This window comes from Sycon ciliatum, chromosome 2, assembly GCF_964019385.1.
Source record: "Sycon ciliatum chromosome 2, ocSycCili1.1, whole genome shotgun sequence".
NCBI classification, from domain to species: Eukaryota; Metazoa; Porifera; class Calcarea; order Leucosolenida; family Sycettidae; genus Sycon; species Sycon ciliatum.
This window is the reverse complement of record NC_088644.1, coordinates 27,361,079-27,387,427: the sequence shown is the minus strand read 5'-3', so window position 1 is coordinate 27,387,427 and position 26,349 is coordinate 27,361,079. Positions and strand designations below refer to the sequence as shown.

The 26,349-nt window shown below is 46.5% G+C and overlaps 2 protein-coding genes across 2 annotated transcripts; one reads left to right on the top strand and one right to left on the bottom strand.

Moving 5' to 3' along the window:
• Nucleotides 1-2,051: 2,051 nt before the first annotated feature.
• On the bottom strand, nucleotides 2,052-10,078 carry LOC135809481 (serine/threonine-protein phosphatase 4 regulatory subunit 2-like). Its single transcript, XM_065322840.1, has 7 exons — nucleotides 9,853-10,078; nucleotides 9,664-9,751; nucleotides 7,299-7,347; nucleotides 6,294-6,403; nucleotides 5,867-5,960; nucleotides 5,087-5,139; nucleotides 2,052-3,410 (listed from the first exon to the last, which is right to left on the bottom strand). Exons 1-7 carry the CDS (start codon nucleotides 9,899-9,901, stop codon nucleotides 2,789-2,791), a joined length of 1,065 nt encoding a protein of 354 aa, XP_065178912.1. The 5' UTR covers nucleotides 9,902-10,078; the 3' UTR covers nucleotides 2,052-2,788.
• A 213-nt stretch (nucleotides 10,079-10,291) lies between these two features.
• Nucleotides 10,292-25,313, top strand: LOC135809480 (uncharacterized). Its single transcript, XM_065322839.1, has 16 exons — nucleotides 10,292-10,472; nucleotides 12,161-12,594; nucleotides 13,622-13,858; nucleotides 14,185-14,251; nucleotides 14,552-14,622; nucleotides 14,848-14,900; nucleotides 16,079-16,144; nucleotides 16,456-16,504; nucleotides 16,654-16,725; nucleotides 17,419-17,539; nucleotides 17,894-17,968; nucleotides 18,411-18,488; nucleotides 19,641-19,697; nucleotides 20,371-20,455; nucleotides 22,533-22,660; nucleotides 24,345-25,313. The coding sequence occupies exons 2-16, from the start codon at nucleotides 12,269-12,271 to the stop codon at nucleotides 24,402-24,404; spliced, it is 1,545 nt and encodes a 514-aa protein (XP_065178911.1). The 5' UTR covers nucleotides 10,292-10,472; nucleotides 12,161-12,268; the 3' UTR covers nucleotides 24,405-25,313.
• The last annotated feature ends 1,036 nt before the right edge of the window (nucleotides 25,314-26,349 follow it).

Here is a 26,349-nt window from a genome sequence, read left to right as displayed (position 1 = left end):
GAGGGCTCTATTTGCATCAAGCGCTTGTGCCTCGCTCAGCACAGGGCTTCAAGGTTCAGCACTCAAAATTTGAAGTGAATCCGTTATGGCTGAAGGAAGATATGCCATCATATGGCAGCTAGTTGTGCGACGGGTGGCGTATTGACGGGCGAATTTGGAGGTGACGGCGATCAGCTGATAGCCTGCTGTCAGGTGCTGAGAGCTTCTCTGATTCTGAGAGCGTTTCTGAGTCAGGTAGTAGTCGAGAGCGTCTTCCACTACGCCGAAAACGACGGGGCGATCAGCGTTTTGTTTGCTGCTAGCTTCAGCGCGGTACAAAAAGACATAGGGAACAAATGAGATGGATCTTTCAGATGCAGGCGAACGTGGTGACAGCAGTAATGATGATAACACCAATGAAGAGGAACGTTCCTGTGGATGCTGAGTTGTACTGAATGTATACGCCGAACCGACTTCAGAGCTCTGAAGCACACATGGCAGGAGCTGAAGAAACAATAGCGTCGTGCACCACAGCCAGGGGAACGTATACCTGGTATACAGGTAGCCCAGAACAACTAGCTAGCTGTTGCCCAATACATTGGATGCAAGTGGCAGACCTGCAACGTGCACTGTCTGGAAATCAGTGTTTTAAGAATTGAGATACACAGAATGGTCAAGGCTGGTGAACATGAGCTGAGTGGAAAGAAGTCAAATCGGGCCTCGGATTGCGGACTGATGTGTAACGTTACGTTAAGTACAGTTTCTCAAGTCTGTGGACTCGTGGACTTCGCCAATGGGCACCGTATTGGTGGTGCCTCTCCGGAATATTATTTCGATGCTGTGTGTTCAAGAGCTGTCTGTCTCCTGCCAAAATGTTACTAACTATATTACCAAGGTGCGCCGCTCAGTCGTCGGGAGCCTCAATGCATCAGAGCAGATTCCGAGGTCGCCAACAGTATACGATGAGAGCGTGCACACATGGCTGAAGCAAGAACGCACTGGAATTACCATTTGTCCACCAAATTCTTCTATTTTTGACATGTGTGTAGTGGTATTTGATGTGTGGATTGAGTACCAGCTTCAACAATCCTATTATTTTGCCTTGCATCACGAGTTACTCTGGAGCTGATTTTTCGGCTCCGGCTGTTTCTAGTTATGTGGTTTTGTTGCTTGGTTCCACCTCAAACGAGTCCATGTGTGTGATCAGCTCATCTTTCACACTGATATACACTTGTGGAGAAATACAGGCCAAGATATTGGTTTTTTTTTTCAGTGTTTAGGTTGTACTGCAGGGTGGACTGTTTAAATCATCCCGAAATAGACGTTAAAATACTGACCGGCATCTAGAAAATGGTGAATGTAAGGCACTTCCCACCATAGTATCAGCCTGAAATTTTGGGATCTGAAAAACAGATAGTTGTAGGTGACCTTCATGCAAAAAAACAGTTTTTGCCAGACTGCAGTTAACGTTCCATTTCTACCTTGTCCGCTCAATTATGATAGGCCTACGGCTACGCTCTCTGATTTGGACTCATCAACTCTGATTTGAACCAGGGAGTCGTAAAATACCTATTTTACGACTCCCTGATTTGAACTCGTCAAGTACTCGTACATCATTATTTTTGTGGGGCACCTCCCATTCTGCATTGTCCCAACCTCCAATATGCAATATAATAATAACAAGGAGTCGTATATAAAATGGTATTTTACGACTCCCTGAATAATAACCATAACCGTTCTGTGATGACGCGAGCGGTTCTGAAATAATAATTGTGAAAAAATACTGGTACTACTCACCCCCACCGTTAGGCGCTGCATCTGCCGCTAGGGTTTATCGGGTGTTAGCGGCCGTCGTGAGTTCCCTTCGGGAACGGATACGATAATTTTCTTTTTTTTCTTTTTTTTTACATGTACACCCTTCGTATTTTTTAGAAGTAAGAAATTCTCCCTACATTGTACGTGCATGCTTCAACGGACAATGAATCAGCTGAACAAAAGTGCAAACGCATAGACATCTGTGATGAAAATTACCATCCAATCACTTGAGACACATTCGAACATACAACAGTGAGTGAATTGAAGGAAATCCTACATATTTTTAAATAGGGACAGACAAGGAGATGGTAAAGTAGCCGAAATGTTCTGTTTTCGAGCCCTCATGTTTTCCTGCACCAGTTCCTGTGATAGATCTCTCAGGCAGATCAAGCTTTATGTTCCTAGTTCTAGGATGACGAGAATGTTCTTCAAACAGCAGAGAACACAGAATAGAATATTGGTTGCGAGAACGTGGCGGTTCTTTCAGTCTCATGTTGATTACAGAGATGGCGCATGCAGATCTGCATGCTGGAAGTCATAATTGAGAGCTGTGGTCACGGTTGCGCCACTTGTCGTTGTAGTCGCCTCTACAAGCAACACCACGTCGGGAACAGCAACGAGTACCGGTACCGTACATGTAAACAGGAATGGAAGTCTGGACATGATATGTACAGTGCATAGCAAGCACAGAGTGTAGTGCATGCAACTGATATCCTGGATATTATTAGGCTTCCAAGATTGTATAAACCAGCACCGGTACTGGTAGGGTAAAAAGAAAATGACGACAAGCTCTCAGTGCATGTCTTGAACTATGGCGTGGGACTGATCTCGTCAAGTCATAGCAATGATTAGGATGGAGATGAGAGGCACGCCGAGGTGAACCAGTATGACATAATTTATGGATGATTTCATGAACAAACACAGGACACTACTGGCACATTTGGAATACTATACCCAGTACACAGGAACATGGAATACAGGGTACACTGGATCATCACCGAACAGGCTCTTTAGTGTCCTCTTGCTGCTCATCCTGAGCCGTTGACGATGATTCATTTTCCGTTGAAGCCGTTTCAACAGGTTCTGACTTGAGGATTTCTGCAGGTTCCATTGGAGCTGTGGACGCTGTTTCGTTACTAGTACTAGAATCAACAGTGGGCTGCTCGTCAACATTCGCTGGGCCCCCACTGTTCGAATCAGCAGGTTCATTCTTGGTTTCAACGCCGTTCGTGTGGCCAGGTGGACTCGGTGACACACTGGCGCCTTCGCTAAGGTCAACGGTTGACTGGGTATTGTCCAGACTGCCATCAGAATCACTCGACTCTGTACCAATGCTGGCCATGTCATTGTCCATAGTCGCTGTATCGTTCGTGGGCGAGCGCCATGTAGGCCGATCATCCAGTGCTCTACCCACACCAGCAACCGGCGACAATGGCGGAGAGTAGGGTGACGGCATCTGACGCGGACTCAGGTTAAATGAGGAGAATGAGTCATCGGCTTCGCCCAGTGACAACGATCCACTGCTCATGTTCATGTTTGAAGGTTCACCTGTACTGCTTGTTTCCAGGCGCGACATCATCGGGGAATTCCCATTGCAGTTGTCAGCAGTTAGCGAGCTGTAGCAAAAGAGTAAGGCAAAATTGCAGATCACCAAATTAGGTTACGACTTTGCATAAACGCTCGGAGTAGTATCATGCTCAACAATAAACTTGATGATATTACGAACCGCGATTTCCACAGACCATTATATTCGCGTGAAAACTGATTCATGAACAAACCAGTAATCAACTATTCTCCATCTACCAGCAATACCCTTCTAAACATCAATTGTTGCTTTGCAATGCCGACCGCATTCTGTAAGATGCCATAGCTCTCCTCAGACACTGCTGACACATGTGGGATTACCCCAACAACAGCGCTAAAAACAGCCTAAAATTAGGGAGTAGTAAAATATTTTACTACTCTCTGCCTAAAATGCTTCACTTTCACCATCTGAGTACAGCTTAGCACATTCATGCCCCACGTCTAGGTTTCGAAACTTCAACATGGAATTTCTTTGAATTTTTTTGAAGATTTATAATACAGGTGGAATTCTGATAATTTGAACCTCAAAATGCCAGGAAAAAACTTCTAATTATCTGGACATTCTAATTATCCAAACATGAACCCACAACACAATATGTATGTCAAAATGCTCTCATGGTCACGCAGAGTTGCGCTATGGACCTTAGACACAGATTTCACGGATACTGAACTGACCGGCACAGCCTGCTCATGCAAACTGAACTGACCAGCACAGTGTACAGTAAACTTCGAAATACACTTTGCTAACTTCGAATTATCAGCACAAATCCCACACATTTTCTATGTATTAAGTGGAATCTGTGGGACTTCTAATTAACAGGACATATCCAGTTCGAGGTTTGAATTATCAGAAATGTTTATGTGGGAATCGTATTGATAGAAATCGGTCCTGGAAAAACTTCTAATGGACCCATTGCGCAATGACGAAATTTGTACCATAAACACCCTTCACAGCCACCTGAGGGGGGGGGGGGGGGGGGGGTGTCGTCTGGGGTGTTGAACAGTGCACTCCTGATCCCAGCATACTCACAAGCATTACTCATGCATTCCATATTTGGCTGTGAAGGGTGTTTTTACGTCATTGCGCAATGGGTCCATTAAGCGGTATGTTCGAATTAAGCCATATTCGAATTATCAGGATTCCACCTGTAGTTACATTTTATAATTTAAAAATCAAAAGTTCCAGCTTCATATGACGGACCAGTGGTGGTGGTGCGGAAGAGAAGTTAGTGATCGGTGACTATCAATCCTCCTCGAATAACTGTTGGACCCAGTGGGGCGGCATGTGTTGCGCGTGTCTCTCTGTCTCTGTTGCCCAGTGACGCCGCATGTCAATGGATAGCGAAGAGCATACACCTTCAATCCTGAGCTGCGATGGACTCGACCATTGTCATTTTTGGTAGAAGTACGATCAAGTGAGCAGGTGCTTTGCGCTTGTCATGTATGGTTGAGTACAGTATCAGCTCAGGACACATGGATTACCGCCCGTTACTCTGCTTTGACTACCACAGACGAGATGTACAAGTTCTTTGCAATTCGGATCTCTGGCTACGCATCATGGCATCAGTGACCTAAAGCCACGAAAAATTAACGAAAAAAGGGGAAAAAGGCTGATGTAAAAAATATTCCACCATGGACCAATGGGTCGCAAAGCTGCAGAATCTTTGTTTTGTGCTCCTAGGCCTGCCTAGCAAAAATAACATCTTACTGTGAAGATCCATTGCAGATTGGGGAGCCAATGGTTGATACAACTTTCACAACCTACACCAGAACGCACAACACACGCATAACAGATAACACATCATACTTCAGTACATGTACATGTATCCTGAATCCACTAAGCCATGTACTGAGTGTGCGATGATGGCAGATGCAGGGAGCTGTTAGCAACCAGATCCAAGGCTTTCGTTAATGGCTAAAATAAAAGGATAACAAGACAATCAGAGAAATGGAAAGCATTCGAATCGGTCTGAACAGCAGTGCTGGTGAAAGAAGTTCGGGTTTTTTCCAAACCAGACAATGGGTCATCAACAGAGCTGTTCAATGAAATCTGGGCTCATGAATAAGTTTGCACTCTGCCCCAGTAAAGAGTTCAAAGTTTGCAGGTACTGGGACTGCACAGCACAAGCCGACTTACCAAAAGACTACTAGTCATTTTCAGATTATATTTCGCACCTAAAAAACCGGTGGGTAAAACCGTCTCGACTGTTATTTCGGCAGTGACGAAGAAAGAGAGAAAGAAGAAACTGCAAATGTAAGCCAGTGCCTGGATTCGAGCGAAAGATTTGTTGGAGACCAACTCCTAGTAGAGAGGTTCACAAATGTTGCGGGAGACTGGCTCCTAGTGCAGAGAATTTGTGCATGACACCACCAACTCATAGTGGAGTGAATTTGTGGAGAGAGAGAGAGAGAGAGAGAGAGAGAGAGAGAGAGAGAAAGAGAGAGAGAGAGAGAGGAAGAAGAGAGAAACCGACAAATCCACTGGTACCTTTATGACTCCACGCATGTACTTATCGCAGCGAGTGTAGTGCTTCTGTGGCCACACTACCAGCTCACATAATCTCTGCAGAGTGAACGGTGCTCTGTGCAGCGAAGGGCAGGTACACATACCAGTACACACATGCACTGAAACCCTAGAAAAAAGCATGCTCCTTACTGGACAATAAACAGTAAACCCTACGAAGCCAGAAAATCAATTGCGCAGCTGAATAGAAGTATAAGTGACACAGAATTAAAATGCATAAACTGGACTCCCTAAAGAAGAACAGGGCGATGATGATGTTCAGAAGTATACTGTACAAGCAGCGGCAACTAAATAATGGCAGACATGTCTACAGAGTATTTTATCGTGCACTTTAAAACATGCATGCAACACCCAGGCCCAGAGCATGGTGCTACAAGTTGAATGTACCTACCGGTCAAATGAAAGTAAACGGTCAAAGATAGTAGCTTTCATTTCAGCATGCTCCCGTTCTGCCTCGGTACGGTCGGGGTAATTGGTCGATTCGAAGAAGTCTCCGAGTACCTGAACCATAAAGTCACATCCAAGGAGTAACACTACTAAACTGCATGTACCTTGAAGTAGCCAGTCTGAATACACCACTGTACACTGACCCATATTCACATTACAAAATGAAATCTTGAGTCTAGACTTTTTTAGTGAGTTTGCGAGGACACATGTTATAGAGCACTGTGGCCACATACATGCACTTACTGCCGAAGTTGGATTCCATGTTGGTTAAAACATGTACTCGCGATACACACCGTTCTCATCGGTGGGGAATGAAGGCAAGACAGTCGACACATTGGGCTGTTTTGACTCTCTCTCTCTCTCTCTCTTCCTCTTAGCTGTATTTCCCATGTATCTATGATAATGGGCCGAAAAACTCCTGGAAATTACTCCGCAGTTGACTGATTAAATTGTTGTGTTCTGATCCTCTATTGGAAATATGATGGGAGGACTCGACAAGCAGCTCCCTTTGCTCGAAAACACCCAGTAAAACAATGGCAATCAAGCAGAGCACGATTAGTAGCACAGGCACTCTTTCAAGTACATGTACTCTTAAAAAGTAGCAGCGGTACAGGACCTGACATATGTAGCAAGGAGCAGTGTGCGAGAGAACATATCTTGCACCACCATGGACAAATTGGCGGCGGTAATATTCCGCTTTACAGATACGAATTAGCTGCAGTGGAATATTTGTACCTTCAGAAGAATGTGTGCTTCATATATTGACTTCACATATTTTATTTTTTACTTTATTAGTCCATCATGGTATTATGTATTGTATTTGTATTTATGGATTCTCCACAGGCCTTAGCCTAAATCGAGGGAGTCTCCGTCGGCTTCAATTGTTTTATTCATTGCTTTGCTGAAACTTCTTTCTCCGAAACGGCTCTTTACAACAAGAATAGCTCACCTTGTGCAACTTGAAGTGAATAGCAGGACGGACCAGATTCCACGGGTGGCTGTAGATAGTAACGAGATCACGCACAGACAGAGTAGCCAGTGGAGAGGTTTCACATCTATCACATGACCATACGGGACGGCCATGTTGGTTCCTAGTCCAGTCCACCCTTGGGTGATCTATGGGTCACACAATGTCAGCCATGTTGACTCCACTGTCTGTCAATGACTTCCCGCAGTCATTCAAACACAAACTCAGCACGGCACCAGTCCAGATTCTAGCTAACTTTACCAAAACACCAGACCCTAGAAGTTATGGTAGCAAGAGCACGTGATAAATATCACGCCGTGTGTACAGTGTGAATACAACGAAGATGCAAGGCGCAAGCATGAATGGCAGTGCACAATCATTGCACAGAGGCCGCATGCAACGGGAAGTACTGCTTCAAACAGTTCGGCTGCAGTGCAACCGGATCTAAGGCTGTGTTGACATGAGAAATTTCAACCCGGGTCGAGTTCAGCCCGGGTTGAAAGTCTGTACGATAGACAAAAGAGGTGAGCGTTTACACGAAGACAGTTGACCCGGGTCAAATACTGATATGCCGCCAAAAGTCCACTTCTACAGTCCTGTATGGTCACGTGAATCCGTTCCAGCGAAATTTGCATCTGCAGTGCTGTTCAAACCTGGCGCGAGATACGCACAGAAGTACGTTTGTACGATTTTCTTGACCCGGGTTGATTTCAACCCTCCCCTTGGGGGGGGGGGGGGGGAGGGTTGAAATCAACCCGGGGCAAAATTTCAACCCGGGTCAAGCGCAATGCGTCATGTAAACGCGCCATTCATTTTGTGTACTTCGAAGTACATGGCCGGTTGAAATCTGACCCGGGTCGAACTCAACCCGGGTTGAAACGCCTCATGTAAACACAGCCTAATAGTAATACACTGTCTACATGCCATGATCACGTTCTAGTTTCTACACAAATTTAGTCACATGACAAAGATGTGAAACCACTCTATAGAGGTGTAGAACAACGCAATTTCCATAAATATGCAGCAACAACAAAGGTTGCTATTCACTGCTTCATGCACACATGGTCGTTTGCTCTTTGCAAGACACAGTCTCGAGCAGCTAGCTACAGTTGCAAATTAGATATTCCCTTGCTAGTTTATTGCCGCGCACAACTATCTTCCGATACGTTATTCACGTCGGAAAGTCGTAACCCCATCCACAACCACGCAGCAATAAAACATGAAGTGCAGCTTCACAGACAAGTGGTATCTCAATGCTATCACAGATAATAGCAGAGATAGCTCTCATATTACGTAGATGATGTCACGATGTGGGTGAATACTGTTCACAAAATGTTCTCAAAGCATCGTATTCGGCTGAATCTGATTTGACTTTCACTGAAGCACAAATTCCAACGAGAAAATCCCCGTGAAGTGAGACCTCCTTGAGTGAGAACATGAAAAATGAACTTTTAACGTTACTCCCAAGGTTTGCTAGAGGTGTACAGCGAGCAAAGCAGGGTACAGCGGACTTTAATGTGTGTACATGTGTGTGTGTGTGTGTGTGTGTGTGTGTGTGCGTGCGCGCGTGTGTAGTTTGGGGATTTCAAGGGGTGTCGGCCGTTGGGCGGTTCAATAGCCAACTAAGTCATCTTTCCAAGATTCCTTTTGAGTCCCTCTCCCCTCTCCCGGGGAGACCCACGTGACCAGTTTTGGCAGTGAGCAAGTACAGTACAAGTGTGTGTGTGTGTGTTTGTGCGTGTGTGTGTGTGTGTGGTGTGTGTGATTCAGTGGCCAGAAAAAGCCACTTCATAGCTGCGCGGTGTAGACCAGGCTGAATAGTGGCGGCCAATTCTTCAGCCTTGCAAGCTGTTGAATGGTGCAATCCCAGCACAAGTTGCTATGGCTTCTGCTGTAGCAGCGCTATCATCGCCTCCGGCGATGGGCGTCAAATGGTGTGTGTGTGTGTGTGTTTGTGTGGGTGGGTGCGTGTGTGTTTGTGTGGGTGGGTGCGTGTGTTTATGCATGCGTGTGTGAGTGGGCGGGCAGGCATTGTTCGCATATAACAGATGACGGACGAATAGCTACACCACTTGGCAAATCTGGCTTCGGTATCCCTTATACCTGTATGCCATCGTGCACGTTTCGTAGAGGTGTTCACTGGGGGGAGGGGCATGGGCAAAAAGCTCTGTTGAGTATGAATAGGGCCTGATTTAATTTTGAAATGGTGACAGAAAAACAATCGCCATGAATCTATGTATATCTCCAAGATACTACACAAGATACTCACACACCACTAGCCTAAACATGTACACAACAGGCGTGCATTGGCATGGTGCTTCGAAAATTAGGCTAACAAACCACTCACTCCAGTTCTCCTGTCTTCGCTACACTCTCTAGCAGGTCCTCGATAGGCTGTGACAGCTGACGTAGACTCTGGGGAGTTTCAGAAAACTCTGCAAAAGACACGAGCAAGAGAACATTTCGAATTTAAGGTTTGAACAAAGAAATTGAAATAATTGGTTGGGTACTTGAGTGGATAGGTGAAATTTCTTACCTTGCAATGCGTGAAAAATTTCCTCGGATCCTTTGGGTGATGTCTCCATCTTGTTCGCGAAAGTAAGAATGCTACTAAACGACGTGTTAATTTGGGATATTTCTGTTTCTGATTCAGTCACTTCAGCCAGTTCAGGTGACGATAGAAACAAAACACATCAATGGCAAATCGACTTGTTCACTGCCAAGCTCAAAATCAGTCTGAGTGGCGAGTATCAGCAGGGCGCGATGGAACTGGAAGCGCTTTTCTTTTGAAGTGAAGTCACATGACTCACAGCCTCGGGTCATAATATTATAACCCTTTACTATTGACTGGGCCTAGCCTGGCTGGTGAAAGTCACTGAGATCAACTCTCGATCTGTCTGTGTGTAGATCTACGTGTGTGTGTGGAGTGTGACTCTGACTGAAAATATCTGCGGTTGTCGCCTCGCCCTTTTCGGTCAAGTGCGAAGAATTTTTTCAGGACGTATTTGTTGAGTTGTCCTTCGACGACTTCTACTTTTTGTTGGATGCTTGTGAACGTTAGCCTTGATTAGCAAGACCTCATCAGCATTTCTCTCTGCCAGGCGGTGACCAACGCCTTGGCACCGCGAGGACTCCAGGACTTGACTTCCTTTGCAGGTGAGGAGAAGTAACTGTGATCGCCATTGTGTATTATCGGACAGAGTTCGTCCCAGGCCAAGGTCGCAAGGTCATTTGCGGGAAATCATGTATTGGGACATTCGACATACATGTACATGTACATCATTGTTTGTGTTGAATTGTGTCTCTGTTGAGTTTTGTGCTGTTCGCAATGCTCCGTCAATCCGTAAACTATGAGTCGCAATGTTTTTTTTGTTGCTGTCGTTTACTTCGAGGAGTATCTTCGCAAAGTTTGTTTACGATATAGACAGCGCAAGTACATCATGTAACATACATTTACTTGTATGCGAATTGTAATTGTATGTTCACTCAGGAGTGTGGCAGTAGAACAAGTACTTTTACAATCATGTACGTGGCAGTAATTGTCTCCCCTCGCTCACGGAAATAGAACAAAATGCAACTGCTCAGGATTGAATACGCCATGATTTGACCAAATAAGGCACACTCTACATATCATGTGCACATAATTTCGAAGCCCAATGTACGGGCCTTGGCTAATCTCTAAACTGAAGGAGAGGGCCAGGGCCAATTTGAGCCTTTGCCGTTTCTGCTGTAGAGGCGTGGAGGGAGGGTAAAGTTGGTCCTGCCCCTGTCTGGCTCGTCAGGAGTGCATGCTACGTTGCCACTGATTGAGATCAAGTTTCATGAGTAGGTTACTGTCTGTGCTGCCCTGCAACACCAGTGTTTGCAGGCCTGGGGCAGCTTCTACCAGTAGACTTGCGAGTCACCACCTTCACAACTAACAACTACAATGTAGCTGATCACTGGGCTTGCTCTGAGCTCACGTTAGGCATTCTATCAGCAACACACGTGCCGGAGATTTGTTTGCACTCAAATTTGAAGCTCGGGTGAAAACTGAAAATCTGCGAATGGTTGTACAACCAGAAGTGCAATTCTACACAACCCCCCGGCCCCCCCCCCCCCCCCCCCCCCCCGTTTTCAGATTATGTCATCTTTCGTGATGTAATGCAACTTGCCTGTACACGGAAGCACATTGCATGTGTCAACGTCAAATTGCAAATTGCAAATGCATGCATAGAGCGGGTTGCATAGTGAAAGATGAGGTGGTGTCAGGAAACGAGTCGTGGCGGCCACCCATCAGCAGTTGGACACTCCAGGGAGTTACATGTATGTACCTGTGGCGCAAGTCGTATGTTTGTGCGGTTGTGAGTGTGTGGACTAAGAGAAACCGTATTTTCCCGCTCGCTTTTGTGTGAATCGTATTCATGAATTTGCATTGTGAAAATCCTATGAATCCTGCTTAGGCAGTCCTACCCGTGTCATTCACAACCTCCCCGCCCACAGTTTGTGACAAAGCCTCCGTTCCATATCCGATGCCACTTATTGTTCAGAATGTTGTTATCAAGTCCACCAGCTGCATGCACAATGTATGAATGTATCTGCAATCATCTCACATCACCCGATGCCTTCTTGGGTCAGGGATTGTGCTATTGCCGGTTACTCTGATCTATTGCAATGCTCCGTTATGTCCTGTACCCTGGCCCAGTGTGGTTTTGTAAGTCTACCGTGATCTTGCTTTCCATGGCTGCTATGTGTTTGTGTGCTGTGCTGTGTGTGTCTGTGTGTGTGTATGTGTGTTGTGTCTGCTTGTATGCGGATATCTCCGTGCTTGCGCCCATGATGTGCGTCTCCATTGCTGCAAGAAGCTACCAATGTGTAGAGAATTTGAAGGTCGCTAGCCTGAACAGCACCCCTCACCCGCACATCTGCCACTACTACCCCCACTATCAAACCGAAACCGCTGTAGGTTCAACATGTCTGTGAACAGCGACCTGATCTCGTCCACCAGCTTGGCCGACCTCACCAAGCAGAGGACTGGTTTCCGTGTATTTCGGCCGGTGGCGGGAGTGGCACCACCCCGGCGTGACAGTGTCTACGCTGCACAGCCGCTTGCATCACAGCTACAGTCGCCATTCAACCCGGCGTCCGCGTCGGCGTTACTGGCCGAACACGACGATGCAAGCAACTCTCGCCTGCCCTGCAGTCCGCTCAGCACTGGCTCCAAGTCGCCGTGCACCAGCGCCACTTCGCCAAGTTGCTTCTTCAATGCCGTGTCGCCGAGCAACCGCAACCAGCGCCGGTAAGTCACACGTTTGCGATCTATGACTATCAGTCCTGGCTGTGATGGGTGCTGTGCTGGCTAGTGTGATGTGGACAGTGCAGGAATAGTGCAGAGAGAAACCTCCATAATTGTCAATCTTTTACACGAAACGAAAAAGTTTCGTTTATGGGTGGGTGGGCCGAGGAAAGTTTCGTTTTGAAAAATATTGATAGCTGAAACATCGATCCATTCTAGCCATCCATTCGCGATGTCAATATATTTTTCGTTCGGGGGGGGGGGGGGGGAGGGTTGTAACTAAACTTTTTCGTTCCATGAAAATTATCGATAATGCCGGATGGCCCCTAAGGAAGACCAGGTTCACATGAATAGCAGTGTGGAGTTCTCGGTATGCTGTGCTTGCTGCTTACAACCACTAATGGCTACTAGATGCTGCGTTGACCACACTGCAATCTTGCAGTATCTGTCGCCATGCTATGAGCAATGTTGAGTGGGCCAGCCACATTTATACACTATACTGCAGTGCATTTATCCAGAACTAGCGTCCTATCGGTAACCTGCTGCTGCATTGAGCAGATAGTATTAGATACAGCCAGAACAATTGTACCCTCACCCCCGCATCGTATTGCCATGTGCGTGCAACATTTGAGCCTAAAATCAGCGAAAACCAACTTTGAAAGTCTGCTGGACTGTTTGATCTGAAATTCAGACTGTAGTGCTTGACGTAGGTGATGCGCGTAGTTTTCTGCTATGTTAAAAGTCTAACACTTCTAGCGTGGACAACATGCGTTGTTGCTATCCAGCTACCAATGCACTCGCCGCGCTAACATAATACTCACGTTATCATCCAGACTGGGGGTGTTCTCAGTGGAGGGTTGAGCAGGAATTTGAGACAGCACTGTGACTTGCTAGGCAATGCTGTAACAGCATTTCACTTTAGCACTGTACTATGGGTGACTTGCTCTACCTGCTGGAAATATGACAACCTGCAAGCTGCTGAAGGGGCTTAGGTTTACTGAGCAGCAGGCTATGTGCTGTCTGTGTCTAGATCACTGTCCTCCATGAACGGCCCTTCCCGTCGACGCAGTGTCAATCTTACACCATTGAAGCTCGGTGCACCAGCCAGTACTGGCTCTTTCAGCTCACCGTCCACCTCCAATTCGCCGCCATCAGGTGCCGCCTCTGTTCCCATCGAGCATGTCACACCCAAGTTCCGGCGCATCAGCATTGGTGGCACTAGCGGTAGTCCGCTCTCTTCACCGGCACGCTCGCCTCTTTCCTCAGCGTGAGTTTACCGCCTGGTTGCCTCTGGGCTTGTTTTGAAATGGGGCCTGCTTTCTCTCTCTCTCTCTCTCTCACACACACACTCACTCACTCACTCTCATCACACACACGCATACACACGCACACACACGCGCACACACACGCACACGCACACACACACACACACACACGCCCACGCATACGTGGCTGTGGAACTCCTGTGTGGGTCAACCTGGACAAGCTGCCTTTGAAGCTAGAACCATCATGTAGTATGCGACCAGTATGTCTATTCTGGCTTATCTAATGCCGTCTCGTTCTCTCTTCTCTTTGGCCTTTCTTGACTTCCAGCCTGCCCAACGTTCCCAACAATCTTGTCGAGTTTCTTGATGGCATGCCATGGCTGGAAGGTGCACCGGTAAGTGGCATGCATAACCCATGACCTCGCTCTATTCCATCTAAACGATGTGCCGCTGGGCAGTGGATTATGCGGCTTTTTCTCTCTCTTTTCAAACACTGCGTCATACATCACAGTAACATATCTGGACCATGTCAGATCATCCACCGGGAGTTGTGCACACTTCTGACCGTACCAGAGCTGTTGCGCTGCGTTGCATTCAGTGCAGAAGAATCTTATAGTCTACTTATTATGTAGCACGGGTGTTGTTCAACCAGTTTTAAACGTTTGTCACTGCCTGTACCGGTGCTCTGTGCCCAGCTTGAGATCAAAACGAAGGTGGCGCAGGCTGCTCAAGTGCGACCAGTGCATCAGGGAGAGGTTATTATAAGGTAAATGTCCAGAACATTATTTGCCTGTACAGTGTTCACATATACCGTACCCTGATCAGTTTATGTAAGCATGTATACCCATCGCTGTCCTGTACGCACCATGTGCATGCACAACAGACCTATGATATCTCAGGGAACTCTTTGCTGCTTCAATCACCACTGGAGTGAACAGGATACCTTTGTCCTGAAAGGTGTTTTTTTCTTGCCCGGTTGTTTCTCGTGCAGGAAGGGAGAGACTGCAAAAGCGATTTTCTTCGTCGCTAGAGGTACCGTAGAAGGTGGGTGCTGCTTGTACTGAGACCATATGTGCCTCCCAGCACAGACGCATATGCACACACACACACATGCACACACACATACACACCTGTCCTGTCCTGTTGAGCCACTGCCATGAAGGTTACGTGGGCCCCGGAGGGGCAGCTGAGAGAGAGGAGGAGCACACAGCCCTGTGACGATCCAGGTGATGCGGTAGGCGAAATCGGCGGGAGCAGGCGCAAACACATGTGAAACCCTGACGGTCCTGAACGGTCGGACGACTACAAGTCCGTGAGCAGCGATGACGGGCGCGGCCACGTGCACACATACACATGCACACACACACACATGCACACACGCACACCGAATAGATATCTACTAGTACCCAGCTGACGTTCATAACTTGCAGGACTGTCATTATTTATTTTGTTGCGTGCGCTACCGCATCAGATCTCCAATGTGTTTTCAATGCACGATACGATACTGCTTGCTTTTGCTCGCTAGTCCGAGTTACGAACAAGACTATTCTGAGGCAGACTGCCAAGTGAAGGTGGTTGCGAAGAATGAGGAAACACCGAACATACTACGAACATACTACGAACATACTATGAACATACTACGTGCATACTACGAACATACTACGAACATACTATGAACATACTCACTGTCTTGAAAACTATTACTGTAGCATGCGGGGCTAGACTTCTCCAGACAATCATTTGGGAAAAGTCTAGCTTGCCTCCACCTTGCAACCATGCAGATGTGTTCTCATGAAGGTTTGCTTCTAGTACTTCGAAATACCCAGATTATCTAAGTTCCCAAGGGTGTGCAACTCTAAATGTGGAGTCTCCGTCGGCGAAAACTCACATCATGTATTCCAAGTATGACTTGTGCTACGTACTGTGAAGGTCAGCGTGCATGCAATCCGAATATCTGCCATGATCATGCCGATGACTTGCATATCAGAGTGGGTTTCTGTCAGGGAGTGCTATTTTTACTACTCCCTGGTCACTAAAAATGAGCTGGGAACACAACAGTTACAACGGGAACGCTACACCACGTGATGTGAGTTTTCGCCATCGGCGGCGGGCCCCGTAGATATGGTGTCAGGAGTAGCAGACTCTAAAAAGTGGAGGGATACTAATCAACTCTCTATCTGCGTGTCTGTGCTTTTTCTTGCGTGTTTATATTTTACCCACAGTCATCTCAGAGGATAGTGAAGTTGTATATGCTGAGCTCGCGGAAGGTTCTATTTTCGGTGAAATTGGTAGGTTGGCAGTGAATATCTGTACATTGTATCATAAGCCTTTCCTGGTGTCGTCTACTTTCCCCAGCTGCTATGGATATTGGACTCATATCTCAGTGCATCCTCTCTCTCTCTCTCCCTCTCTCTCTCTCTCTCCCCCTCTCTCTCTCTCTCCCCCTCTCTCTCTCTCTCTCCCCCTCTCTCTCTCTCTCTCTCTCTCTCCCCCCCCCCCTCTCTCTCTCTCTCTCTCTTGTGATAGTGAAGCCATGGGCTTCGTACAGCTTGCTTCTTTACACTAGTTCCATGTTTTTATTTCTTATTGCTGCGTACAGGAATTCTCTTTGACAGGCCGAGAACATGCAGCTGCAGAGCAGCCACAAAGTAAGATCACCAATCCTAATCAGTGTCTGCACATCTTCACACATAGTTGTCAGGTGTGCTCTACTGCAGTCATTCAGTCGCTTGTTCACCCTACTAATGTTGTGCCCTGCGCTTGTTTTGATGATGTCTGGCCGTGTTCTGTTCGCTAGTTCGCTACTGCTGTCTGTCAAGAAGGACTCCTTTCTTCCTATTCTTAGTGAGATGCCGGAGATGAAGGAAAAGTAAGGCTCCGACGGTATTCCATGTTTTCCATGCTTTTCGTCTTGCCTCTGTGCTGATCACGAGACTACTAATTTGTGTGCACCTCTTTTGTGTTGGTATGCAAGTCACCTCTCTAATATGGAGACACATACTAGTAGTCAGTTGTAGCAGTGGGAAAAGGAAGGAAGGTGTTGGTTGGGGGAGTGGGGGGGGGGGGGGGGGGGTGGGCATCACTCTGTGTGTCTGGAAGTGCTTCATCGCATGGATAGACTAGCTTACGGGGCCGCGTACTGTAATTTCACAAGATTTCTGTGTACTTTTATTTTCGGTACTTTCGGTGCATCTGTTTCATGCCTAAAATTTCAATACACCGAACAAACACCAACGCACATAATCCGATAGGGAACTGCTTCTTTGTACCTAAGATTTCTGTTGACCTAACCTAGCCTTTTGCTCTCATACCGAAGATATTGAGCACCGAGAATATCTGAAATTAGAGTATATCGCGTGATAACCAAGAGTATTCCTGTGTACCACAAATACAAAACTCTGCTCTACCATGCACATCTACATAGTACGTATACAAGCTGCTGCTGTCACTGTTGCCATTGTAGTGATCTCTCTCTCTCTCTCTCTCTCTCTCTCTCTCTCTCTCACTCCTTCTCTCGCTCTCTCTCTCTCTCTCTCTCTCTCTCTCGCTCTTCCTTTCCTAGAATAATGAAGGAAGCTAACGAACGGTTGAAGATCCTCAGTGCAAAGACAAAGGCACTAAACACAACGAATGCTATGGGCAAGGACTTTGCACTGTCCAGCATGGCTGAATATTTGCTCTCTGTAAGTTGATATGTTCTCTACCGGTCATACTACTGTTGCTGTTGATGATGAATTGATAAGGCTGCTGTTGCAGACCTGGCCAGTGTCATTGCATGTCCCTTCACTGTGTGTGGGGGGGGGGGGGGGGCAGGAGTCATGCAATACACTGACCTACAGCACTAAATCGTGCCAAGGGCGCAGGCGGGTTTTGTTTTGTGGCACCTCAAATACAATGCATTTATGTTATTGCCGGACAGAGTCTTTCTTGGCTATCCAGCTGTTGTGTTTGGAAATAACTATATGACGCACACCAGGCAGTATGTCACGTGTTGCTTTGCAATCTTCTGAATTGTCGCTGTGATCTTGTTTGTACAGTTTCCACTATTCAGTATGCTTGATCGGCAGTCGATTAGCCAGATAGCACTGTTGACGGAATCGGCGTCGTACAAGGTATGTCGAATGACTCATCGCTTACCAAGTTGACATGCCCTTCACCATTTCCCAGTCAACCGAATAATGACCCCCCCCCCCTGTTGAGGGTAAGAAGAGTGTCGTTATCCGTAAGGTTGAAACTTGAAAGTATGCAGTCAAGCGATGGCTTGGTCTGAAACATGTGTCGATATTCGCGACTGGTTGGTATGCCCGAGGTCAGTATTAACGAGTTTGACTACACACTTTTTTGAATTTGCCTATAAACCAGCTATGCTTGGGGGAAAAAGGAGAACGCTTGAGTTTGCTTGTGCTATGGTGCATGTTTTGCTAGTATTCTGATGCGTTATCCCGTGCCCAATTGTAAAGGCAATCATATGATATTGATAGGTATACAATTTAAGGAGTGCTCATTTCTTACTTCTCTGATCAACTTCTTGTACTTTGTGCCGTGCTTGCGCAGCAATCCGAGGAGATCCTGAAGTCGACGACATGCGCCACGTACGACATGGTGTACTTTGTTCTTCAGGGCGATGTTGAGGTGAGTGCGCTGCCAGGCTTGTTGTTGTGCCAGTCCCTGTTGGCAGCAGCACCATAACAGCAGTAGAAACTTTCTTATCCAGGCACCTTGCAGGCAGGTACTTGCAGTCAAATCTTTGAAACAACGTCTTCCTTCTCGTGCCAGTCATCTGAGCTATATCACTCTGTGATGGCGGTCATAATCCTCAGCTCATTGTGTGTATGCTTGTGTATGGTATCGATTCTGGCTTAAGCGGGATTCACAGAAGCTTTTTTGCGATGCGACACGCGATGCGACGCGATCTGCGATGGATGCGTGCGATGCGAACTCGCGAAATACCATTCACAGAAGAAGTCAGTGATGCGACAACATCTTGCTGATTTGGCTACGTCGCCATGATATTCGCGCGGTTTGATACAACTTGTACAAATTTAAAGGCAACTCTTGAACCTTTGTACAACTTTGCTGTAGAAAAGGTCAAAATCGTACGCCAAATCGCTTGTCGCATCGCATCGCAAAAGTTGAGCCAAGCTCAACTTCTGCGATGGCCCAGTTGCGGCAGTTGCGTGGGGTGCGACAAGGCTGCGATTTGGGGTTTTCCCGGTTTCGCGCCTGTCGCATCGCGTGTCGCATCGCAAAAAAGCTTCTGTGAATCCCGCTTTAGTGAACTCTATTCAAGAGAATGGTATCATACATACGTTATGGTTTCAACTTTCAGTGCATTGCCAGAATACGTAACGATATACTTCGATTGATAGGCGCCCAGATAAGAGAGGTTCTTTGTACATGACTGTGCTTCATTCCAAGATCCTGTAGTGTCTGACTCGGTAGTCTCTCAACTGACTGCACTGTAGGGTATGTAATCGTAGTATTGAGTTCCCAACGCCAATCCTCGGCAAGTCACAGAGGCTGATTTTGGACATGTAGGATTCATCCCCCTGGCTGCAATCCTCATTTTTTGTCAAACCCTGCAGCTGAGGCCGAACGATGTACATGTTATCGTGTGCTGGCTGCATTGGTACAGTACTATGCCTGTGGTGGCAAACTCATTTAGGCATATTGTTGCCGCTTGCTCCTTACTTTTGTGATGCAATGTTGCAAGGCCTCTGCCATGCACACAACATTTGTGTGTGTGCATGCGCGCGCTCGCTTGCATGTGTGTCCTATGTGTAGATAATGACTTATCCGACGGAGGAGTGCGAAATGGCCATTGGCATGGAGGCAGTGACCGTAAGTAAATGTCCTCCCACTGGTCTCCCTGGCTTAAACCTAGGTCTTGATCTTTCGTGTCAGTTCAACTGTTGCTATGCACAAACACGAATTACCGGCGGAACACATGCATGTACATGTAAGCAGTGCAGTACATGTACACTCACAGCTCTCTTCTCCTGACCTCCAAGTTACAGGCACCTCGGTCTACCGGGCACCTTGTGGGTGAGCTTTAGTGGAAATATCACTACTCTTTTGCCAATTTTTGTGGAAATAGTGACGCCCTGTGCCAGATCTCTGGCCTCTCCCCATCAAAACATACGGGCATTTCCAAGTTATGGGCAGTGGCCGGTCCCGGACCCCCTCCCCGGATAAGAGAGATGTAAGTGTAACTGGAATGCTCACTTTCACATGTAGCGCCAAGCAGGATCCTTGTGGATCGGGTTCTGAGAGAGCTTGCTGTCCTTGCGTGCTGGCAACACTCTTGCAATACACCACTGGAAAGGCTTGCCTACTGTCTCTCCCATCACGCTCCACATGCGGGTACACGTATCGCCGATTGGTACCTGGCAGACTGCGGTCCTGGGCACTGGCCACATGATTCTCTGTGCTATTCCGGTGGAACACAGATATTGTATTGAGCAAGGATTGTTCCGTCTTGTCTTGTCCTCTCCTCTGCTGCTGTCCAACACAGGCCGGTTGCCTGTTCGGTGATCTGGTAACTTTCTATCCTGATGAGCCCATGCCTGAGAATGAGCTGTTCACACGTGTTGTTCGAGGTAAGTCCAAGCTATGCTACATGGCTCAGTATAAGTTTTTGCTGTGAACCCGTTTCAATCCAATCCCTCTCCTCCCTTTATCAGCCACTTCCCATACACCTGAACACGTTCTGAGACGGCAGGACCTTCTAGAGCAGGCTATGCTGGATACGACGACATGTGTCCCGGAGTGATTTCTCACACTTTCAAATGGTTCCTTCTTCGTGTGAGCACTTGAGGCTTACAACTAGTTACAAGTACTCCCCTCCCGGGTTCCTGTGCCTCGTATGTTGCACTTCTATCACATAATTTCCACTGGTTGCTTTCATCACGAGTACATACTAGTATACCCCGAGAGTGTGCAACTCCAATCTATGGGTCTGCGACGGCAGAACTTCATATTGTATAACGAATCCATACACTGCAGCCTATGCATGATAGTAAAAGTATGGGAGCTTATAATACTCTTGATGATAGCAAGGGTACATAAGTTATAACACCCAAGAGTGTGCAACTGCCTGCACAACCTCTATACAGTGCTGCCATGGCAGAATTTCATGTCACGTAACACGGTTCAAAAGGTTACGCTGGCAAACAGTGCAAAGTGTTAACAAGAGAGTTGTACCTAAGGGCCTGGTCAGACTGCGGCAAAAACGAAATAATCCTGTGATTATAATCCGAATCTCAATAGAAACTTGACGCCAGGGCAGTGAAACCGAGGGTTGACGCTCCAAAAAAACAAGAACGGGCCACTGACGCTGATACGCCATTGACGCTGATATTCACTGATTTTTTCATCTCGATATCGAAGAGCTAAGTGGCCACGGACAACAACAAAACTCATAAGGATGGTTGCAAGGATTGCACTGAAGGCGTTGGCGATTACCGAGGCGAAGGAATTTGACGTTGTTCGTGGAGATTAGGGAGGTTTAGTTAGTAGTAGAAATTAGTTCCCACGTAACAGAAACGCGTATGTGGGTGATCCACGTAACGTGGATGAAGGGCACCCACGTTGCAATGTTGTGTTTAGTCACACAGAACAAACAAAAGCATGAAGCGAAAGGCCCAAACCTGGTCAAAGACGAAGCTACCCGGGCCTAAGAAGCGCATCCAATATTTTGATTTCGTGCTTCGGAAACTTCTCCAGCTGAGCACCCTCACAGCTTGCACAATGCACTCCATTCTGATTTGTGAGCCTCCATACACGGTATGTCATGAATCAGAAAACGTCTGTACGTGGGTCACTGAGTATCACGTGGCACACACACACGTAAAGTACCCACGGATTACTTGGGACTAAACCTCCCTATTACCACTTGACGCTCGAAATGAATTTGAATTTTCATTCTCTCCATATGTGTAGTGTGATCGCGATTCTAATCCTGAACTATTTTCTTTTTTCGTCAGGCGCCGAAAATTTGCCGCAGTCTAACCAGGCCCTAAAGCAGGGTTGCGTACAACCATGTATCTATCATGCACGGGATGTGAATAATGTGTACGGGTTCATCACATGATGTGAAGTTCTGCCGTCCCAGACCCCTTAGCTGAAGTAATTAGTGGCACACTATTGGGGGCAATGATGTACTCTTTATGATAGCTACAGGGTTTTACGCAACCCTGTCTTGGCTACGATTCTCTGCTGGTCACATTGCACTGTTAGCGAGCGTAACCCATTGAACCATGTCATGTGATGTGAAACTCTGCTGTCGCAGCACTGGATGCAGATAGTGTATTCAGTTGTCGGGGTTATTTATTCCTATTTTCATGCATGTGTGTGCATATGGCCAGGTGCATGCATAGCACACACATGCGTGCACGTGTGTGCAAGAATCTAATCTATGCACTCTGGCAGCATAGGGCAGCCCGACCTCGCTCACAGCATCATGCTGTCTATTTCTATGACAATATCCAGATAGACGAGGGGAACGAATAACCAAAATTATATACCGGTAATATGTGCACTCGAATCATTTTTATTATTATGCTCTGACCCACTTTCCAGTGCTTTGCAAGGAAAGCGGATAAGTGAGGTCTGAGTGTACTCGAAGCAGCACTGAAATATGTCCACGTGTTCTCTCTTGTACTTGCTTGCACACAGCAACAACAGCGTGTGAAGTGCTGCAGCTACCCAGCGCTGCCCTGCGAGAGTATCTTGGCAAGAATAGTGAAACTGCCACGAAACTCACCGATCAAATTGAAGCTCCAGCTCAGCTGGTAACCGAGCTGGTAAGTGAAATATGTGCGGTTGGAACTAGTGGTGTACCAGATTGCGATTTCCATAAACGATTATTCGTCATAATACCCACTTTAGTAAACAAATGAATAATCATGCTGTTCTCTGTATGCCATCCTTTTGGAAGCTTAACTGCTTTGCAAAGCCGTCCTAGTTCTCCACGGTGCCATAGCTCTCCTCTACCACATTAACCAGATACCGCTCACTCAGGTGATTATTCCCCTCACCACAGCAGCAACAGCAGTAGCACTACATGTATCATTGTTGCCTCTTGTTCTTATGGTGGGGATTGACTATGGGCTCCCTTTACCTTTATGTACCTGCCTACAGTCCATTTCAAAACTATAGACGCGTACCTAGGCAAAAACCGTTATGCCAGCATCTATACCACATAAAATCTGTGATCACTTTGTGCATAAATTTTTCCAAATTGGGCGTCTGTTATCCAATCCTTTAGAAACTATATGAGAGTAATTGTGGAGCGATCCTGAGCAATATTCCGAAAACTATTCTCAAAAAGTTCCAGCCAAATTTGAAATATTTCAAAAACCCTACGCGTCTATAGTTTTGAAATGCACTGTAGAGTTGATAGTAGGGAATACAGGTGGAATCCTGATAATTCGAATATGGCTTTATTTGAACATACCGCTTAATTAGAAGTTTTTCCAGGACCGCGTACAAATTGAGTTGTGGGTTCATGTTTGGATAATTAGAATGTCCGGATAATTAGAAGTTTTTTCCTGGCATTTTGAGGTTCGAATTATCAGGATTTCACCTGTAGTACAGTGCTATGCATGTGCCTGGCCTGGTTCATACAGTTGTGCTATACATGTGCCTGGCCTGGTTCATACAGTTGTGCTATACATGTGCCTGGCCTGGTTCATACAGTTGTGCTATACATGTGCCTGGCCTGGTTCATACAGTTGTGCTATACATGTGCCTGGCCTGGTTCATACAGTTGTGCTATACATGTGCCTGGCCTGGTTCATACAGTTGTGCTATACATGTGCCTGGCCTGGTTCATACAGTTGTGCTATACATGTGCCTGGCCTGGTTCATACAGTTGTGCTATACATGTGCCTGGCCTGGTTCATACAGTTGTGCTATACATGTGCCTGGCCTGGTTCATACAGTTGTGCTATACATGTGCCTGGCCTGGTTCATACAGTTGTGCTATACATGTGCCTGGCCTGGTTCATACAGTTGTGCTATACATGTGCCTGGCCTGGCTCATACAGTTGTGCTATACATGTGCCTGGCCTGGTTCATACAGTTGTGCTATACATGTGCCTGGCCTGGTTCATACAGTTGTGCTATACATGTGCCTGGCCTGGTTCATACAGTTGTGCTATACATGTGCCTGGCCTGGTTCATACAGTTGTGCTATACATGTGCCTGGCCTGGCTCATACAGTTGTGCTATACATGTGCCTGGCCTGGTTCATACAGTTGTGCTATACATGTACCTGGCCTGGTTCATACAGTTGTGCTATACATGTGCCTGGCCTGGTTCATACAGTTGTGCTATACATGTGCCTGGCCTGGTTCATACAGTTGTGCTATACATGTGCCTGGCCTGGCTCATACAGTTGGCGTACTGTAGACTTACAGTAACCCTGTCTTGCTTCCTGGCATCTAACAATTGATCGCCCATTTTTGCTCTTTCTCCTTGTTTCAGGAGAATTCTGAGCGATCCTCGACGCAGCTTGAGGACGAGGAGCCCACTGGAGACTCCTAATGGCCAGTGCGCATGCGTGTGTGTAGGTAGTGTTGCTTCCTGCACACAGCAGTCGCCACACTGCTTGTCTCGGTCCCCTCGTTGCAATGTGTTGTCTTCTGTGCTGCTACGCTGATCTTGCCAACGTCAAGTTACCTCCGGAACTCTTCTACTTCTAGCGTGATCGTGTCCATGCATGACTCCTAAGTTATCTCTTCACCTTCTCATCCCCTTACATACACCACACACGCACACACACACATACACCACACATACACACGCACATACACACACCACACGTCCATTACGTTCAGCCAATGCTAAGTGTTGTGTGTGCACGAACATACCAGGCCGTTTTGACCCCAAGCTGACAGTGTCTCTCCCCGTCTGTGACGTCACGAGCTACTGCACCGGACAGTGATCCCGCTCGGTCATACATTTCTCAACAGCTTTTTTCCCCCCGCGCGTGTTTTGTGTCCACCCATTACAGTGCTCGCTCATGCATGCACATACACAATCTCGACCTCTCAGTGTGGCACGTTGCTCGGTGCACATACACAATCTCGACCTCTCAGTGTGCCATGTTGCTCGGTAGCATTCTCCTTGTTGATTGAATCTCTGCCGTACCGAAACAAAACTGTCAACTATCTCATGTTAACAACAGTTCTTCATTTCTTTTTTTTAAATTTGCTATCTCAGTTGACATCGACCTATATTACCATTCAATTTTTTCGTGTTCATGCGTGCGTATCTGGTTGACTCTATAATATTTTTAGCCATTTCTGTATCGTATCATCTGCAGTTTCGTCCGTTGAGACAAATGACCGTACGTTAATATCAAGCAACTTACTTCTTGGTCGCCACAAATTTAATCTGTTATTTTGAAACTTTTATTTTACTCAACACGTGTGATGGAATTTTGCCGTGGAGTTTGAAGGTGGCTGCAATGGATCAATGCAAATTGAAGAGTGGAACCCAAGTGAATCCGTCTAGATGTGCACTAGCCAGGCGGAAACAACTTGTCACAACCCCGGGCCCGGAGTGCACATGCACAAGAAGGGCAACGCATGGAGCCAAGACAAGCAAAACCGGTGGATTGGTACGAGAGTTCACAGAACCAACCTTTAAAATAGTTTGAAAATGTACTGCTGTACCTGGAAATCATGTACAGTACATGTACGAGCTACAAATGTACTGTAGCACTCTAATTTCAGAAATTTTCGGGATGAGGGCAAAAGGCCAGGTTAGGCGAACAGAAATTTTAGATACAGAGAAGCAGCTCCCTAATGGTTTACGTGCGGTAGTGTTTGTTCAGTGTATTGAAATTTTTTAATAAATAGGTATGAAACAGATGCACCGAAAATAAAGAAGTACACCGAAATTTCTTTAATTACAGTATTCAGTTCTGGCTAGAGTGACTGGATCCACCCCAGAATCCCACAAAGTGCAAAGTCCAGCTTGGTAGGGTCACTGAAGATCATACGGGACTCTTTAAAAATAGAACGGCTGCTGAAAACCAGGGGAGTAGTACAACACAATATGTGTACTCCCTGCTGAAAACTAGCCAAATATCTATTACCAAGGGTTTACCAGTTTACTGCGGACAGAACTGTTTCGTCCTTTGTGGACTCATCAGCGCAGCACCGAGAAAATAGGGCCGAACCTGATAGCAAAGAAAATAAATGTCCAAGGCCAGAAGAGTTTATGCACTCTTGCTATTAATTTTAATAACCTATCACTGCAGCCAATACAGGCTGTAGTAAAGAGCGAAAGACTGAAACCCCTATGGAGACAATTACCCAAGAGTGCATAACACTACAAGTACTCTTGATACAATGATACTGAGATACAAGGATGGATACAAGCAGGGAGTAGTACAATACAAGTATTGTACTACTCCCTGGATACAAGGCAACATTTTTCCCTGATGTCAGCATTTCGGGAGATCAACGAATTACTTTTACGT

What these genes read in the sequence shown, in the direction of transcription:
- LOC135809481 (XM_065322840.1), bottom strand. Translation starts at nt 9,901, where the DNA reads ATGGAGACATCACCCAAAGGATCCGAGGAAATTTTTCACGCATTGCAA. An exon ending in AATTTTTCACGCATTGCAAG is followed by an intron (nt 9,752 to 9,852) that starts GTAAGAAATTTC and finishes TGTCTTTTGCAG; the next exon opens with AGTTTTCTGAAACTCCCCAG. An exon ending in ATCTGCAATGGATCTTCACA is followed by an intron (nt 3,411 to 5,086) that starts GTAAGATGTTAT and finishes CTTTTGCTACAG; the next exon opens with CTCGCTAACTGCTGACAACT.
- LOC135809480 (XM_065322839.1), top strand. Translation starts at nt 12,269, where the DNA reads ATGTCTGTGAACAGCGACCTGATCTCGTCCACCAGCTTGGCCGACCTC. An exon ending in CGCTAGAGGTACCGTAGAAG is followed by an intron (nt 14,901 to 16,078) that starts GTGGGTGCTGCT and finishes TTTTACCCACAG; the next exon opens with TCATCTCAGAGGATAGTGAA. An exon ending in TTCTTCAGGGCGATGTTGAG is followed by an intron (nt 18,489 to 19,640) that starts GTGAGTGCGCTG and finishes TCCTATGTGTAG; the next exon opens with ATAATGACTTATCCGACGGA.